This window comes from Mixophyes fleayi, chromosome 9, assembly GCF_038048845.1.
Source record: "Mixophyes fleayi isolate aMixFle1 chromosome 9, aMixFle1.hap1, whole genome shotgun sequence".
Taxonomy (NCBI): Eukaryota; Metazoa; Chordata; class Amphibia; order Anura; family Limnodynastidae; genus Mixophyes; species Mixophyes fleayi.
In genome coordinates, this window is record NC_134410.1 from 50,019,121 (window position 1) to 50,036,903 (window position 17,783).

The following is a 17,783-nucleotide window of genomic DNA, read 5'->3' on the forward strand; positions in this document are numbered from 1 at the left end:
AAGATATGTGGTTCAAAGGATTTTAGATTCCAAAAAAGTGCAAGGACAGGTGCACTTCCTGGTGCAGTGGAGGAACCGCGGGTTAGAAGAGCGATCTTGGGTTCCGCGAAGACAACTCCATGCCCCTAAACAATTGAAGGAATTCTTCAGGAGGTTCCCAAGAAAACCTGGATGTCGGGGTCCCTCGACCCCTCCTCAAGGGGGGGTACTGTTATGAGCCGCGGCGGTGCCCAGCCGCCGCGACTCACTCACCTGCGTCCCGGCCGTCGCTATGGCGACCGGGACGTCACTTCCGGCCCTGACCCGGCCGTTGCCGGGGCAACGAGAAGACGCTTCAGCGCTGCGTCCCGGCAATGAGAGGAAGCCGGGCGCAGCGCTCACCATATGTTCTAGCCTGTGGGCTAATTAATGCAGCCTATTAATTATGCTGGGGGCTGTGTCTAATTCAGAGCTAGGCTCTGATTGGTGGCCACTGGTATTTAAGGCAATGAGGTCTTCTGCCTCATTGCCAGTTATAGCTCCTGTGTTCCAGTCTGCTAACCTTCTAGTTCCTGTCCTGTATCCTGATATCTCTACTTGACTCCCCGTGTATGACCCTTGGCTTTGATTTGGACCTTGCTCGTGTTTCCTGTGACCCTGATCTTTGGCCTGTATACCCGTTCTGCTATTTGCCTGTGACCCCTGACCTCAGCTTGTTAATCGATACTGTTGTCTGCTGCCGGCCCTTGACCTCTGCGTGGACCTGACTCCTCTTGCCTGGGTTCTCCCCAGCTGGTACGCACTTCACGACCCTCTGTCAGTCTGCGGCCCAGTCTGTCCCCACCATCAGGGGCTCCAGTGAACACCTGACTATATTAGGGAATTTAGACTGTAAGCTCCAATGGGGCAGGGACTGATGTGAATGAGTTCTCTGTACAGCGCTGCGGAATTAGTGGCGCTATATAAATAAATGATGATGATGATGATGATGACTGGCAGAGTAGATTCCGGGTTGTGTTGTGCCGGCTGGAGGGGTTCCTAACACTTCTTCTAGCTCTGGGTCCTAGTCTAACATGATACACACACTTATTATAATCCAACATTGACTTTGATGCCGAAAACCTAGACACCTGTAAATTACATACTTACTTAATCCATAAGAGACACAGATTGCTTGCTACTGGGTGTCAAATGCAGTTAATTATACGTATGAACTGTTCCGTTTATGTTATGGCAGCAAGTAAAGTCATTATTCTGTGTTTAAAATACACAGTGGTAAAATGCGGTCTGCCTAGTGAAAACAAGGGTTCAGGCAAACCCAAAACCATATATATCTGTACGGGTCTCTAAAGACGGCAACAGAACAGAAAGGTAATAAATAGGTTAAGAATTATTTGGGGTTATGTACCCATGTTTTTCTTTTTATACACACCAATACATATTTCTCTAGTCTATCACACCTTCCACCCGTTGTTTACTGGTCATTTACTCTGCTTAGATACTTGTCCCCAATAATATGTTCATCTATGTAGATGTCTATTGCTTTCTATGAAAACAAGTAGGAAGCATACTTTTATAGAAAGGTACATGTGACATCACAATCTTCTCACATCTCTATACTGTGCATTTGGGAGACCTTGCTCTTTCCATATAAAACTATGAGACTGTTGCATTCTCCTTCCCACATCATTACACCATACATGCTAATAATTGTGATCTCTCCTTCGGGAGAGAAGATCTCACTTCCGAACCCTCAGGGCGAGGTCACATGAATCGGGTTATTAACTCCTTTGAGACCTTTAAGATGACAACAAAACTGTACTATTTAAATGCACCTTAAAAAGCAAAAACAAGAACTGTGTGACATGGTGTGTTACTGGGAGCATAAGGGAGCATTAGTCATGTCCAACCAACCAAGAATTCACACCAAACAAAGTTAAAATCTCCCCTATTATACAGGAATTTATATAATTATCTATCAAGACAAGATAAATACACAATATTGTGTATTTCCTCTGTTCCTCAGATGCTATACTGTACATTACATTAACCTTCAAGTAACTTTTAGTGTGCTGCATCTACCTCTTCCATCATATTCATTAAACTGCCAATGATTTTATGATTTCCTTCATTTAAACAATTGAGCCAGTGATGACATGGGACATTACGTATTAGGGTTTCTTGATGTTATTATTTTTAACATTTATTTATACAGTGCCAGCATACACCGTAGGGCTTTATAATTGGGAACAAATGGTAATAAAATGAGTATTACAGACAGAGATGTACAAGGACACGTCTCACCAGCTTACAGTCTATAGAGGGGTCATACAATTGGTGGTAGTCAGTTTAACGGTACTGACTACCCTGACACTAAAGAAGACGATATGAGGACTCCGATTCCATACTACAGCGACCTGCAAAAAACACTACTTACCAGGATGCAGATGACTTGATGGGACGACTCGCTGTGTTGACAACTCTACAAAATGACGTCATCAGAAACCGCGACTTGTGTTAAAGCGGTGGTGTGTTCAGGGTCGGGGTAGTCAGTACCGTTAATAGGTACTACACCTCATACAATAGTCTTCATAATAACAGTTCCTATGTTTAGTAATGCTGGATGAAAGTTCCTGAATTTCTTAGGTACATACTTTATAAACATGAGTCTTTAATAACAAACAACCTATTGTTTATTTGGAACGTGTCAGTAGTGTTGTGCTATGTGTATTTACATCCCTGCCAGCTTGCATCGCTGCTGCTCTCCAGCTTTTGGAATCAACTCCATAAATATGTTTCTATATCAACACTAAATATACATCTTGGCTGTCTTACAAAACCTTATTACCTGCCTTACCATGCCAAGAAACCCTGCACAGGGAAAGACAAAATAAAGAGTGTGTCTACTGTCAGATCCAGCAGCATCCAAGGCCAAACAGGGAAGAGGAACGAGGAGGCTGGAGGACCGATAGGGATACTTCAAAAATTACCAGACTACAATTTCCAGAATCATACTGAAATTATGCTGGCAATCTTATATACTATGACATGTCAGCTCAAGTATACCATACAGTAATTCAAAATAAATATTTGTATGTCATAGCAAAATGACAATACCACAACTACAACTTCCACTGCAGATTAATGTTAGTTGAATCTTTGATAATAAATAAGGACTGTGTAGATTGGCACAAACATAGACACCTTAGGCCCAGTATGAAATTTTCAATGGGGACCCTCCCCACCAACCACTGTGTGGTATCACAAATATCTACATATAATATGCTTAGACATACCTAAGATACCTAAGACATTGCTTAGACAACCTTCCGCATCCTGCCCACTTCATTAGTGAAGTGGATGGCACGGGGCTCATTGTGTCAGCCTGACCCCCTGCTGTAGCAGGACGAATTGGTATAGTCTAGCAGAGTGGTGTAGCCTAATGACATAATTTACATGACCACGCCCCCAGGACACAGCAACGAGATCTCCCCTCCCACAGGGGAAGTTGGCAAGTATGAAGTAGCCCAGCTGGAGAGCCACAGGTTGCATATCTTTGATAAAGAGATAAAGGGGGCAGCAGATGTATCAAACTGTTTTTTTTTTTTCAAAACTGCTGTTTATAATGCATGTTTAGGTGCACTATAACTGTGCCATATAACAAAGTAAAATAATGCCCACCAAGCTGCAGATAGCAAACAGCAATGGCAGTTTTGTGATCTGGGATCCATACAAATGCTGTAGTGTATCAAGTGGCGGCTTGCAAAACCACACAAAAAGACACACTTGTTTTTATCCGTTGGCCTCATTGACGAGATTGGTCAAACTGCATTTGATGAGTATGATGCCAATACAGAACAATAAGTATGGTGCTTAATTCACAATTGATCTCTAAAATGCAGCCACAAAGTAGCCACAAGAATACAATTAGAACCAAACCTTATGGTATGTACAAATATTCAAATATTTCATACAGATGCAGCCAGATTATAGACGTGACAGCCATCTGTCACAGTGGACACGTTATTGTATAAGATCAGTAGTTTATTATAAAGAACGTCATAAAGCACATGAAAACCTTCAGGGAGCCAAATCATTTCATACTGACTAAATGGAGATAATCTATTAAAGATACATACAAAACATTGGAAAAAAGGTAAAATAGAAACACCTGTAAGATATGACTGAAGTCTTTGCACACTCACCCTTGGCCAATCTTTTCGAACCTTGTGTATTTCTTTTTAGGATCACCAACACTTACAATGCTTCCTGCAGGGCACAATATAGGTGACATTACTAAGAGGTAAAATACCAGCATATAGATAGCAAAGTGCTCCAGCACACAGGTGGGGTAACAACTAAACTTAAGTGGGTAACAGAAATAAGTGACTATAAAGAAAACATCTGATAAAGATGCTGCCTGAGTCATTAAGGAGAGCAAAGCTAAAAAAAAGGAGTAAGTTTGCTCCAGGACAAACCATGTTGCAATGCAAGGGGTGCATAATAGTTTATTATTTTGCACATAGGATAAATACTGGCTGTTTTTTCATGTAGCACACGAATACTTGAAAGCTTTATTTATTTTTACACTGAAATTTAAAGTTGACATAGGACATGCCTTATCCCAACTATAAACCTGTCCTTACATTTTAAATTTACCTCCCCCTCCAATGTACCATGGTTTTGCCCAGGTGCAAAGTTACTCCTTTTTCATGCTTTGCTCTCCTTAATGACTCAGGCTCACCTTCTCTAAAATACTAACCCTCTAATTCCCAGCCATGTTATATAGACTGATTATGGGAGGACTTGTACACACTAAACAGAGATTTCTAATTTTCTCTGTGATCAAATGAAACGTCTCCATTAGGGAATCAAGTTGAAAGCTGAGGACTCTCCTTTAGAAGGTTACAGATATACGGTTGCTCAAATACAGACTTACGCTGCAAACACATGGCAAATGTGGCTAGTTAATCTAACCAAACGGACCATAAATTGCTCCATGTGTTGGCTTCACAGCAGTCCTCATACCATCCTATTGGAAAGCTGTGCTGAAACAATTGCTACTTGTTTGTTGTCACTGCTGGAAGTGCAGACAGAAATGCGCAGCACTGCCGCCAGGTTGTTCAGTGCGGTACCTAAACAATCAGACCAATGACATGTGAACATCTAAATGTGTGACTAAATCACTCACTTATCTTGTAGTTTCTGATTAGGTAAAAAAACATACAATGACCTGTCCCTCGTTCAGGATGTGAGAAATGTGCGGAAAGTTCCATCAAAGCAAAATACTGTTCAAACTATGAAAAAAAAACTTACTTAGTTTCTCCAGGATTTCTTCATCTGTCATCTTTGATTTTTTGCGTTGTCGGTCAGTGTTCCTGTACAAAGTGCTCGTGCTTGAGTTTTCTGGCTGTGTGGTTACTGGGGAAGTGGAGGCCTCTTTAGCTGGTACAGGAACAGCCACTGGTTCAATGACAGAACGAGTATAAATCTGCATAAAATAGACATCAATGACAGTTAATGACCCAAAATGATCAGGGATTTTTAACTCCAGGCCCATGGCTGAAGGGGGTTTATCAACTTTATCCTTTGTTATAGTTTTCTTTTTATTATTTAGAAAACTGACATTGTGAAAAAGAAGTTTATTTTGTTATACTTCAGACAAGTACAAAATGACATGGAGTCCTGTACACCTGTCATTATAACCATTTACCACCTAGAATATTTTGTGTCACCCTGTTACCACTTTTTTATCATAACATTTTTTATTAATATTTAAATGTGATGGCCACTTTGGACACTGTAAAGAAGAAATTACAATGCCATTTAAGTCTACCTACAGAACTTGCCTATAGCAACCAATCAGATTCTAGTTATTATTTATTTAGTACACGCTACAAAATGACAGCTAGAATCTGATTGGTTGCTATAGACAACATCTCCACTTTTTGAAACCCACAGTTTAGTAAATAGCAGATATCCAGAGGGATGTAACAGTAGTATTGCAGGTGTGCACAGAACTGGGGTGTACAACATGTAGGTAGGAGCAGGCCAATGACATTACAATATAGGTACATTTTCTGCACCTTGCCAGGCCTCATATTTGATTGTGATTGTGTGTTGATTGTGAAAGTTTGCTGTGGAAGCTTGACGTGACTTTGCACTTGAGTGCATAGAGAGGCTATGGAAAGGTTCTGCAAAAACTGGAATATTTATACATGTTGTTGTTGTGTAAATGAACAAGGCTCAAAAGAGTGCAATACGTGAATAATGTTTACTCTGTGCTTGCCCTTGTGTGTGTACTGTATTTATGTGCACTATTCTGAGCACACACTTCAATGCTCTCATCATGTATCAAAGGGGTCTGTGACCCATTAAAGGTTAAGAGAAAATGAACTAGGTGAAGGGTGTATCTATAGTTTGGATTTATTGGTAACACTGTCATTATAAAATCCCTCCATTTCTTTATTTATATCAATACATTAAATATATATATAGAACAGTTCTCAAAGTCTGAAGCCTGCCTGATATGTACATTAGGTCCTGTTAGCTCAATATGGTGGCAAACCGAATACATATATTTAGTGGGCTTCTGTATTAAAAGCTCAAGGCTTCTTTCAACTCAGTTTCTTTTGGCAATGCATTACACAGGAGAGTGTGTTGAAGGGGTTGTCTGTCAAACGAAAGTATTACATGCTGCATATCTATGTACCCCTGCTCCAGTTAGTCACTTTTACACTTATTTTTCTTTTAACTTTTTATTTTTCAAAACCATATCATAAACGGATGTTTAAAAAGGACAAAACAAAAAGAAGGAATATTCCGTTGACATATTACAAAATCTTAAACATTACAATCAATAAAATAATTATTTTATTTCAAGTATGTGGGCAGCACGGTGGCTTAGTGGTTAGCACTTCTGCATCACAGCACTGGGGTCATGAGTTTGGTTCCCGAGCATGGCCTTATCTGTATGGAGGTTGTATATTCTCCCTGTGTTCGCATTGGGTTTCCTCCGGGTGCTCCGGTTTCCTTCCACAATCCAAAAACATACTGGTAGGTTAAATGGCTGCTATCAAATTGACCCTAGTCTGTCTGTGTGTTTGTGTATATTAGGGAATTTAGACTGTAAGCTCCAAAGGGCAGGGACTGATGTGAGTGCATTCTCTGTACAGCGATGCAATATTAGTGGCGCTATATAAATAAATGATGATGAAGTATATCGACAGGCCGCAAAAACAGACCAAAATGTGAAAACTTAGAAATAGAGGTAGTCAAAGTCGGATGGAGATTTTTGGGTTCATGTGTGGGGGTGTTTGGACAAGAGGGTTGGAGGGGAGGGAGGAGGGGTGGGGGTTGTGTCTCTATCAGGTCGTACCTTCGACCGGGGAGTGGTAAGTGTGGAACCACTGTGTCCAAACCGCTTGATATTTGGGTATAGTATTATTGAGAAGGGCAGTTATACTTTTAGACTTTTTGAATGTTGATGTGCTTGGTGATCACATTGTGGCCACATTTTCATCATTACCAGACCAGGTTACAGGTTCTAAATATCTGTCCCTGGAACGGTCCTTATTTTTACATATTGAGAGGATGCCTAGTATAATTTCTAATATCCTGTTGCTGTAAACATATTTATAATCATTTTTACTTTATATATGAGGACTGTATTACACCAAGGACTGCATAGATGACATTGGGCAAAACGTGCTTAGATGACCACCAGTGTCCCTGGTCTCAAGATGTTATATGTGAAGAAAAATTGAGAACCACTGATTGACTATGAAATGAATTAGTGAACTAGATAATTATCAAATAATATTTCTAAATAATACACTTGAGCTAGTGTTAACAGATCTAGTAAATAAGCGTGCCCTTAAGACTCTTTTCTTTATTCAAGTCTATCAGTCTTCCTCCTAACGCCCCTGTTCCGGCATTCTCCCCAACTCCCCAGTCGATACCACCCTTTTTATGTCTCCCCCTTTCCATTAGGATGGAAGCTCTCACAAGCAAGGCCTTCTTTCCTTGTGCTTTCCTTATAATATTCAATCACCCTCTGTACCTCTTGGCCTGCTTCCCTAGCCCTGTTTTCTTAAGCTTAGGCCTACTTCTTGCTGGTTACTACCATCACTCTCTCTGTCATGTACGGTGCTATGGAACCTTTGTGGCGCCTTATAAGTAAAAGATAATAATGGTAAGAACTAAGGGCTGAATTAAGCTTGAAGGATATTAAAATCTGAGGTTGGATCATTATACTGTAATTAGTAGTCTGGGGTCAATAGTTTAACTAAAGGGAGTACACCCATCTGATGTCACAGGGGAGGGCCAGACATGGCTCATAAGTTAGATGGGTGGAGAGTTAAGCTGTCTCTTGAGTTCTGGACATTGCCCACCCTCCATCCCTGGTTGGATGACATTAGGGCCTGCAGGGGATGCAGGCTGTTCTATATTAATGAATTTGGTCCTGGTATGCCTGGCTTTGCTGGTGGAAATCAAGGATGATGAAGTTGCCGGAAAACGCAGTGCAGTCGACAGCCATTGGTTAGGGTGCACATTACGGTAGTGAGCACCCTTAACTTGCCTCTCTTTGATGGATTTGGCTATAGTCTCGGTCCAAGTACTGTGCAGGCAGGTCGGCTTGTGGTTGCGTTGCGTTAGCCCAGAAGGGTTGCGGCTTCTATAGTGCCCGGGGCAAATTTCCCATTTATGGTAGATATGTGCGCCCGGGTTGTGTTTTGGTTGTCCTCCCATTTGCGGGTGTCCCGTGGTTAATGCTGGGCTATTCTGGTTGCCTGGTGGATGTCAAATTGACAGCTCTTTTCTCAACCACCATACCTTCAAAATAAACTCCTTTGATTTTGCCACACTAAGGTGTTGTGTCATTTATTTAAGAATAGTTAAATAAGGTTAAGAGGTTAAAGATATCAGCCGTTAAGCATTTTAATGTAGGTACATTCTTAACACATGTGCGCAAGAGCCATTAACAATGATAAGCATTTGTGTGATACATAAATTGCTATGGTGAAACCTCAACCCAAAGGTGTATAATAAATTACCCATGTGACAATGTGATGACTTTTCATGATCGTACAAGGAAATTACACCCTTACTACAGGTGTCATGTCCTCCCTGTCTCTATGGCAGCAGGATGTATACATAGTGCACACAGGACACTTCTTACGGTGTCTGTATGTCATCCTGATAGAATGTTTGCTGCTTACTGATTTTGTATGTTCAGGACGTGGGGCAATCACAGGCGGGGGCTCATCCTCCTCCTCTTCCTCTTCTTCATCTTCCTCCTCTGAGACAGGGGGAGCTAGGGGAGGCTCTGACGCAGTCTTTGTGTTCTAGAACAGAAGTGAGAAATAAAGTAAATTGTTCTAGATTTGTTCATGGTTGTGACTAAGCAGAAAATAGCAAATAATAACACCACTACATCCATAGATTATATTACTTCCTGTGTAACAGTACATCCAACTCTTTAACTGCATGCAAGGAAAACAATTATGACAAAAATGTTGTGTAGTTTACGGTGTGCCATGTAGAGTAGTTTGCAGCAAATAAAACCATCCAGTTTACTGTATTTTATGGTATATTGATCTATTAACTGGTCATCATGCCTCAGTGTTTTCACTTGTTCCTAGTGAACTAATAGGCTGAATATTGGTTCGGCCCACAACAGGGGCTGTCTCCACTATGTGTAAACCATAGGTACACTTTTAATTATATTATATCTTGAAAGTAGCAAGGATTTAGGTTGTCCTGGCTAATCCGAGCTGCAAATTCATGTTGTCCATTTTCAAACATTTTTGGTAGTAAAACGGGATTCTTTTACTTCAAGTGCGGTAAGAGGACTTATTTTATAGCCACAGTTTTGTGGTTATATACACCTTTCTACTTACCCGCACTGGTCCTTAGCAATTTATTCCGGGTCTAATGTCATTGTGCCAGGAATACAATATTGCACCGGGATGTTATCATTTTGAAGCAATCAACTAAGTGTCATTTTTCCAATTTTTAGACATTTCATCTTATGAAATAATATTTAAAAACATATATGCATATTGCGCTAAAACATGGAAACTCGGTTTGTATAAATGCATACAAACAATAAAAAGCATGTTCTCCGTACACAATAAAGCTAGGGACTGCCATGGGTAGTTCTGTTGCACCAAAGTACACAAACTTCTTTATAGGATATCTCAGTTTTTAGATATTTCCTTAATCTCTGTATCAGTGCCATATCAACAAATAGTGGCAATATATTGACAATGTCTTTATGGTGTGGCAGCCTCCCATGACAGCCCAAAGTCCTTTTTTACATTTCTTAATCTAGTTGAGGATGGGATTACATTTAATCCAGATATGTCATCTGAAAGGAATGCTTATCTTGACGTGCTGGTTCATACAAAGGATGGCAAGTTGGAAACTATGTTATATAGAAAATTGACAGATTTCAACACTGTCAAACATGTCAAGAGAAGCCTTCCTTTCATTCAGTTTCTTACAGAGTGTGTAACAACTGTAGCAAGGAACGAGAGAGAATAACAATATGTTAAGATATTTGACAAATTGTTTGAGAGAGGATATCCCGGGTGGTTATTAGATGAAACCCTTTTTTCGAGCGTGATCACATATCACACACGTTGTATTAGTGATATCAAAACTAGCCCGTGGAGTGTTCAGTTTGTACAGAAATGTATATACCGTAGTTAATATAGTAACAATGTAGGATCAGCAGTTAACAATCACTTGGAGATTATTGCATCTGATAGGAACCTATATCCCATTTTAAAAAGATGCTCTCTTCAGGTCTACAAAGGGGGTAAAACACTTAGGGATCAATTTGTTTGTGCGGATCCAGAATTTATTGTTACATATAAAAAGAGATTGTTATAAGTGCTGCAACTGTTATATATACAACTCTCTCATTACAGGCAAACAATTCTCACACCCCTACAGTGGTAAACATTTTTTATATCTGTTTTCTTCACCTGCAACACTGATATCCGCGTATATCTTCTTAAATGCCCCTGCTCCAAGATATAAGTTGGGAAAACAAAAGGGATTTCAAAAAGCGCTTTCAGAAACACAGGAGTACTATTAAGGCTGCAATTGAACGACAGGCACAGAATAAACCTCTAGATGAAGACTATCCAGCTGCAGTACATTTAGCTAAATTTAGATATCAGGTACATGAACTCAAGGGCATGGTATCCTACCAGATCCCACACAATCCCCGAGGTGGTGATAGACATAGACTAGTCCTCTTTGGAGAGATGTTTTGGATTTACCATCTAGAAGTGTAAAGTCCTAAGAGTTTGAATGTGAAGTATCCCTGATATTAGATAACATGTCTTATTTATTCTTATTTATTCTCATTATTGCTTTTACAATGGCTTGACATTTGTGCTGTATCATGTTTTTTCTATTAGCGTTTTCATTTATGAGAGAGCGTTACACAGTACTTGTTGGTTGTATGTTAGTGTTACATTATGTTAGAGATGGTTGTATGTTATGCTACAAGTTACATTGTAGCTGGCAGTGTGATAATGCACATTGTATTATTCTCTCACTGTGATCATTCTTGTGTCTTGGTTGTGTAGTTTCATGTCCTTCCCCAGACTTGTGCTGTTGACTATTTGTCTGTTGATACATAAGGGAGGAGGGACTTTGCTTTTGATTAAAGGTTTCAAATGTTTGTTTTTTGCTATTGTATTTGTGCTGTCTTGAGTAAGGGGGCACTACACCAGAAACACTGATATAATGCTTTTTGTTTGCATACTAGACCAATGCGCGATGGTACTATTTTGAATATATGATAACCAAAGCCAACCGTACAATTGCAGACATTTATCTAAGCCATTGTTAATGCAAGATAAGTGAACAACAGATCTGTCACACTCACATGCACACAGAATACGTCAAACAATGAGCAACTTAAAGCAGAAACAGCAATAAACTACATTTTGGGTTATACAGGAAGACTAAACTTAACATTGGAAATTTAAAGTTGTTTCCCTATGTCACATTACTTGTATTTTCTTACCCTATTTTAGCTCTCTATTCAAAACATCTTCATTCTCTATTAATATTCTCCTGTGTCTTCCAAACCCATTCCCCCCTTACCATTACTTTATCCAACTTACTGCTATATTTGCACACATTAAGTAGCTTTGATGCAACTGCTAATATCAGCACTTTATCACTTCCCTAGGACTTATGACTGAGTCCGTTATACGCAACACCTGATGAATCTAGGAACATATATAAATAACCAAATATATTTTGAATGCCCACACATGTAGAGAATTGCCTTACATTCCATTTGACAGCAAACAGATTGGTAGTGTAAGGAGGAAAACAAATTAGGAGTAACTTTGGAATCCATTTATGCTTTAAAAACTGTAAACCAGAGAAAGTTTAAATAAGTGTTTGTTATTTATAGTGTAAAATGAAATATACATAATAACCTATGTCCTATTTATATATACCCGTTTCCTCTGTATGAACCAATTCTGTAAATAAGCAAGGCATATACAAAAAAATATTAATCATAAAATATAAGTTTGATAAACTAGTTTAGCTGTTGCCTTGTGATGGGGCATATTTGTATGTGAGATTGGCAATTAACTTTTTCCCTTATTTATGAAAAGATGATGCAATATTTATCTGCCAAACGATTGTTACAATTAGTATTTTTTAGCACTGTACAACTCTGCTGTCACCCACCTCCTTATATGCTCAAATAGAGCAAATGCCTGGTTACCAACATGATAGTAGTGGATGTATGGGTGATACCAGCAATTGGCAAGGAAGAAATATCCTGGCCAGGAGATGTGCTACAACAAGAGCAGGAAAATAATTGAACTACAAGTAGTTGATAAGGGATGTATGTACATCATAGCTGCAGGATATCCCACTTGGAGCCCCATTTTACATCTAGACAGAACCTATGTGACATGATCCACCCAACCAGATATGCCATTAGCAGGTAGGAAACACTGAGGCTTCAACCAGGATTCATCCTCAGGAAACTAAGTCCCTACTAGTAATTGGTCCAAAGTATCACTTCTCCCTTTACAATAAGGTACTGGCAGGTAGATCTCCTAAGAGGTCGAGAAGGAAGATCTTGAACAGGAATTTAACAGAACAACTACCTCAGGACTGAAGAACTCAACCAAACATGCACTACTCCCCTCTGTAGGAACACTTCTTACATAATCTCAAAAATCTTTGAATAGCTATCTCAATAGAAGTATAGGATATTATATTCATAAACCCATCATCCAAAACTCCAGAAGCCAGAAAACAATTTAAAAAGTGACTAATTATTGCTTTTTGTTAAGAATATTTACATTCTGACATGGTCCACATGATTTTGTTCAGTCACTGTGAGGAGCACTACTAAACAATTTATTGATATGGGGATGGCAGTGTTAAGAAATACAGGGTTCATTTTACAATGTAATTTAGAATATTTTAGGCAAGGGGTTTCCAAATTATTCCCCCTAATGCTGAAATCCCTATCTCCAAAGCATCCCATACAATACATCCCAGCTGTATTGGTTAAGGACAAAAATGTGTTGTTTCATGTTCATTAAAAGATCTGATACAAAAGCATAATAATAAAAAAATGTAAACAAAACTTAACACTACAAACAATCGGGGCTCTGTCATCCCTCCATGGTGAATATTGGTTCAGACTCAGGAATTTTTTATTTTAATTAGAAAACAGCTTAGGAATGATAACAAAGTCGAAATATATTCATGACTTACCAAAGAGTGAGCAGCTATGTATCCATGTGCGCTTTTATCTGTAATAAGAAAATGAATGCAAATGAGATGTCAGATGTAACATTCCATTCTCTACCAAACCCAAAATATCCCAAGTAATGTCAATATTATTGTGCAGTCTGTATAAAGTATTTAAAACATTCTTTTTGATTCTGTAATACAAAGTACAATATACATATAATATCAGCAAAATAGTCCCAAAACAGCTACGAAATGCTGCTTTCTTTGGCGAAAAATATATGGAACTGGTCTGTAAGTGATATGCAGCTAATATGGGTTGATATGAAGTTCAATATAAAACTAAAATTACATTACATTCTAAAACACTGTTTTCGAAAACAGGTTGTTAACGTATTAGCATACAAAATAATATCATCCTCTATAGAATACAAGAGTTTTATGTTAAACTGTGTATTTAAAAGTTTGTAGATCAAGTTTTTTTTATGGTTTCTGTTTGTTCTTCTTTTCTGACTTTTAAATTAATGTTTACTTTAAAGTTTGCTATTATTTTTGTAGTTTTTTTTAAAAGACAACCAACTTCTGTTTGACGTGTTTATTTATTTTTTTATTTTATTTAAAATTTTATAGTATCAATTTTAAGAAGACCGTTTCACCTATAAGTTACAATAGCTCCCAGAGTCTCTTTGTACTAATCTTCTGCCTAAGAAACAATAGTTGCCTTCCAAAACATTGTTGTTAAAATAACAATGGCTATTTTTAGAATGTAAACTATAAGTCATCACAAAGTCATATTACAAATCCAAATATACATTCACTCGTGTATAATAGGCCTTAATTATATTTAAAAAATGCTACTTTTGAAAAGAATATATTAGTAATGGTACCAATATTTTTACAATAAATTGAACACTGGATGACACATTTAGAGGATGGCTAATTTTACCTTTATAGTAGATATTTTGAAAAGTTGATATCCTTCTCCATTGTTCCCCTTACCTGAATTGTGGGGATCCCCTCACCGGAACCCTTCTTAATGTGGTTGGGGTCCATGTTTCTATCACACAGGCAGGTTCGATAAAAAACTTCACTTGCAGTCTACTGGAGCATTGGATCTGCCATTAATATTCTGGGTTAGGCCAGACTCAGATAGGCAACTGTCTAAATTAACCCTTTATTGTGGGGACAAAATAAAACCCAAAAGGGCAGATTCAATTAAGAGAAAAGTTGCCGAGGTGAATCCGGAATGGCAGCGAGACAACGCGTGGAAATTTCTTTTTGCAGAAATCTCACCCATTTTTGCTCACACCCCATAAAGTTTCGAGCAAAAATGAGCATTAATTTTTACCGTACTACCAGTAAAAAAACATGCAGCCACGATGTTCTGAGAAACATCGCGACCAATTGAATCTGCCCCATAGAGTGCAGATGAGGGAACCCATAACTCGTGTAATGGGGAGGAAAATAGTTGGGAAAACTTTTCAAAAACTCTGCTACAAAGGTACAATTAGCCTTTTCCTCAAACAATATGGCAGCAGAGAAACAAAATGATCTGTAGATGCATATAAAGGACATATTTCTCTTTGGTTCATATACCTCCAGATGTAAAGCTCATATATTTCTGGTTGTTCACAGTTTCTTTGGAATCATAGAACTTGAGGACATCTAGCACAGCCTGAGGGTTCTTCTTCTGCTCCAGTTTGGTGATGTTTGAGGTCTGCAGTAATCTAGCCCATTGCTCTGGTATTCCCTGTGAGACAGAAAACAGAAATAGCGTTTTTTGAGCCGTTCTATAGTGACCATTTCACTTCACTTTGAAAATACACTGGGAGAGGGTTGGGTTGAGACCTTGGTTTTGCAATGAGGAAACCACAGGTGCAATCATTCTCTACACAAAAAAAAATACAAAGCTAAAACCAGGATCCCAAATGGACAAAAATAAAAGAAAGCTATGGCTGTGTGAGAAAAAGAAGCATGACTCATGTCTTGAAATTAATGTCTTCCATGAAATATGATAAAAAGGGTTAGCTGAGGTTATGGGGTAAGGTGCAGACAAGACTATTCATACAGTGGAGTGGATATATATGTTTGTAATCAATGTTTACCTAACAGCATGAAACTATGGTACAGTATACTCAGACTTAGCCGTTAGTAAGAATGGTGGAAGCGTTAAACACTGTGTCTAGATGAGGGGGCAGCTAGTTGTGAACACAATGGTTCTGTGTCGTGTGAGGTCAGCTGTCTATTAGTTTACTAAAAATAAAAATACAAAAGTGAAAAGTAATATTAAAGGAGTGATAAAAGTGCCTTTCTCATCTTCCCCAGCTCCCTCTGGACGTGTAAACCACAAGGAAGATTGGCCATATATGTCTTTGTCATCCATTGTGGACAGTAGTTGGTATGAATCAAGGAGGTGCAGATTTTCCTTTTAAACAAAAAACACCACAGCCCAGTAGGTTTTGAAATAAAATATAACTTTCAGAAGCCTAATTTCTTAGTTATACCGATGTACAGCTGCCCTTATAGGAAATCAGGATCATGTATTAACAGCAGTGAAGGCAAAAATGTATTTGTGTGATGCTGACTGCCTGTGTGCACACCTTAACTCTGCCCTATAGTGCTCTCACCTCTGTCCTATAGAAGATGTAGGTGAAGAAGGATTGTTTTGCCCTCTGGTATTTCAATGTGTGCAGCTCCATTGGACTTTAACAAAGTCATGTCTAAGTAGTACTTCCTGCTGCATGTTTCATCTACCCACCTTTCTGGTCACATGAATAATACTATACACTTATAGAGTTACTCAGATTAATGTGTGTTCATCAAGTCAGTTGATCTAGAAGTTAAAAGAAATCTATAAATAGAATATCAAAAAATAGTCCAATTTCCTTACTAAAGGAAAATATTCATGTGTGTTAACAGAAGGGGAAACTTCTGTTTGGGAGAACCTTCTCTTTATCTTACTTCTGCCCTAACCTGACACCCCCTCTCTATATTATCTAAAAACTCTATGGGGAAAACATTACCATATGTAGTTTAAAGCTTTACTACCACCTAACTTGTACTAACGTACCAATTCTCCTAGTCTGTGGTTCTTGTCACCTGCCTGAAAGCCGGGGCAAAGACAAACTATTTTTCTGTACAACTCATCTATATATTGTAGAGAGTGGTCATTTTCCATGAAATGTTTCTTCCCAAGAGTAAACACATATCTAGCCCACAAAGTTTTTTCTCATAAGTGAGATATATAAACTGTATTCATTTAGTTGTCCTTTCTTCTCCTCCAGGGCATCAGTTTTGTAAATTAGCACCCCCAATTACACGGCATATTCAAGCCTCACCAGTGTTTTCTCACAAAATTAGACATTTGTCTCGTGATTCTATGCCCCTTTATTACAAATACTACTTTACTGCATACTTGACTACTCTTCCGAAATTTCCTGGAGGCTACCAAATTTCTGGGAGTCCTCCTGGACAAGTGAGCATCCTCCAGGACTGTGATGAAGGAGGAGCTTAATGACTCAATTTCGCCATTAAGCCCAACTCCATGCTATGAAATGCCATGCTTTTTTGCATTTTCTAGCAGGGGGCGGGGCCCCCTCCTATTCCCTGTCACATGACCTCTCCTCCGGAATCTCCTGGAGGAGAAGTTTGAAAAGTCAGCAAGTACGCCCTACTGGCAGTACAAAAAGGTGCAAATGCATTTTTTTTCCATGCAGGAAAAATATTGCCTGTAGTAAATGTAACACGAATACTGGGTACAATTATTTTTACACTGCAATTTAGAGTTAAGCTAGTGTGCCCCCCCCCCCTTAAACTCTAAACCATTTTGCACTTTTTAAATGTGCCACCCCCGTAGTGACACATGTTTTTGCAAAGGTACAAAATTTACTCCTAGCTCTAAATAAACCCTTTTATATTCAATCATAGACATTGATATGTTTATGCTTTTGTGAGTATAATGTGCATTACAATAGCATAGAGGTCAGCTTTTCCATAAGAAAAAACGGGTCTTCAAGAGCATTGGACAAGTAAAAAAAAAATGCACCTCT

At 38.8% G+C, this 17,783-nt stretch overlaps 2 protein-coding genes across 10 annotated transcripts in view; one reads left to right on the forward strand and one right to left on the reverse strand.

The window, feature by feature from the left end:
• CAPN6 (calpain 6) overlaps window positions 1–17,783 on the forward strand; it is a 249,077-nt gene that overhangs the window by 77,841 nt on the left and 153,453 nt on the right. The window lies entirely within an intron of this gene.
• PAK3 (p21 (RAC1) activated kinase 3) overlaps window positions 1–17,783 on the reverse strand; it is a 163,771-nt gene that overhangs the window by 17,032 nt on the left and 128,956 nt on the right. For 5 of the 9 annotated variants that reach the window (XM_075184316.1, XM_075184317.1, XM_075184315.1 and 2 more), the window contains 6 exons: window positions 15,331–15,484; window positions 13,759–13,796; window positions 10,974–11,015; window positions 9,201–9,326; window positions 5,296–5,470; window positions 4,185–4,248 (listed from right to left, as the gene is read on the reverse strand). In XM_075184316.1, coding sequence (XP_075040417.1) covers window positions 4,185–4,248; window positions 5,296–5,470; window positions 9,201–9,326; window positions 10,974–11,015; window positions 13,759–13,796; window positions 15,331–15,484 — 599 coding nt within the window. The remainder of the gene's footprint in view (window positions 1–4,184; window positions 4,249–5,295; window positions 5,471–9,200; window positions 9,327–10,973; window positions 11,016–13,758; window positions 13,797–15,330; window positions 15,485–17,783) is intronic. The other 4 variants (XM_075184324.1, XM_075184321.1, XM_075184322.1 and 1 more) reach the window with 2 other exon arrangements.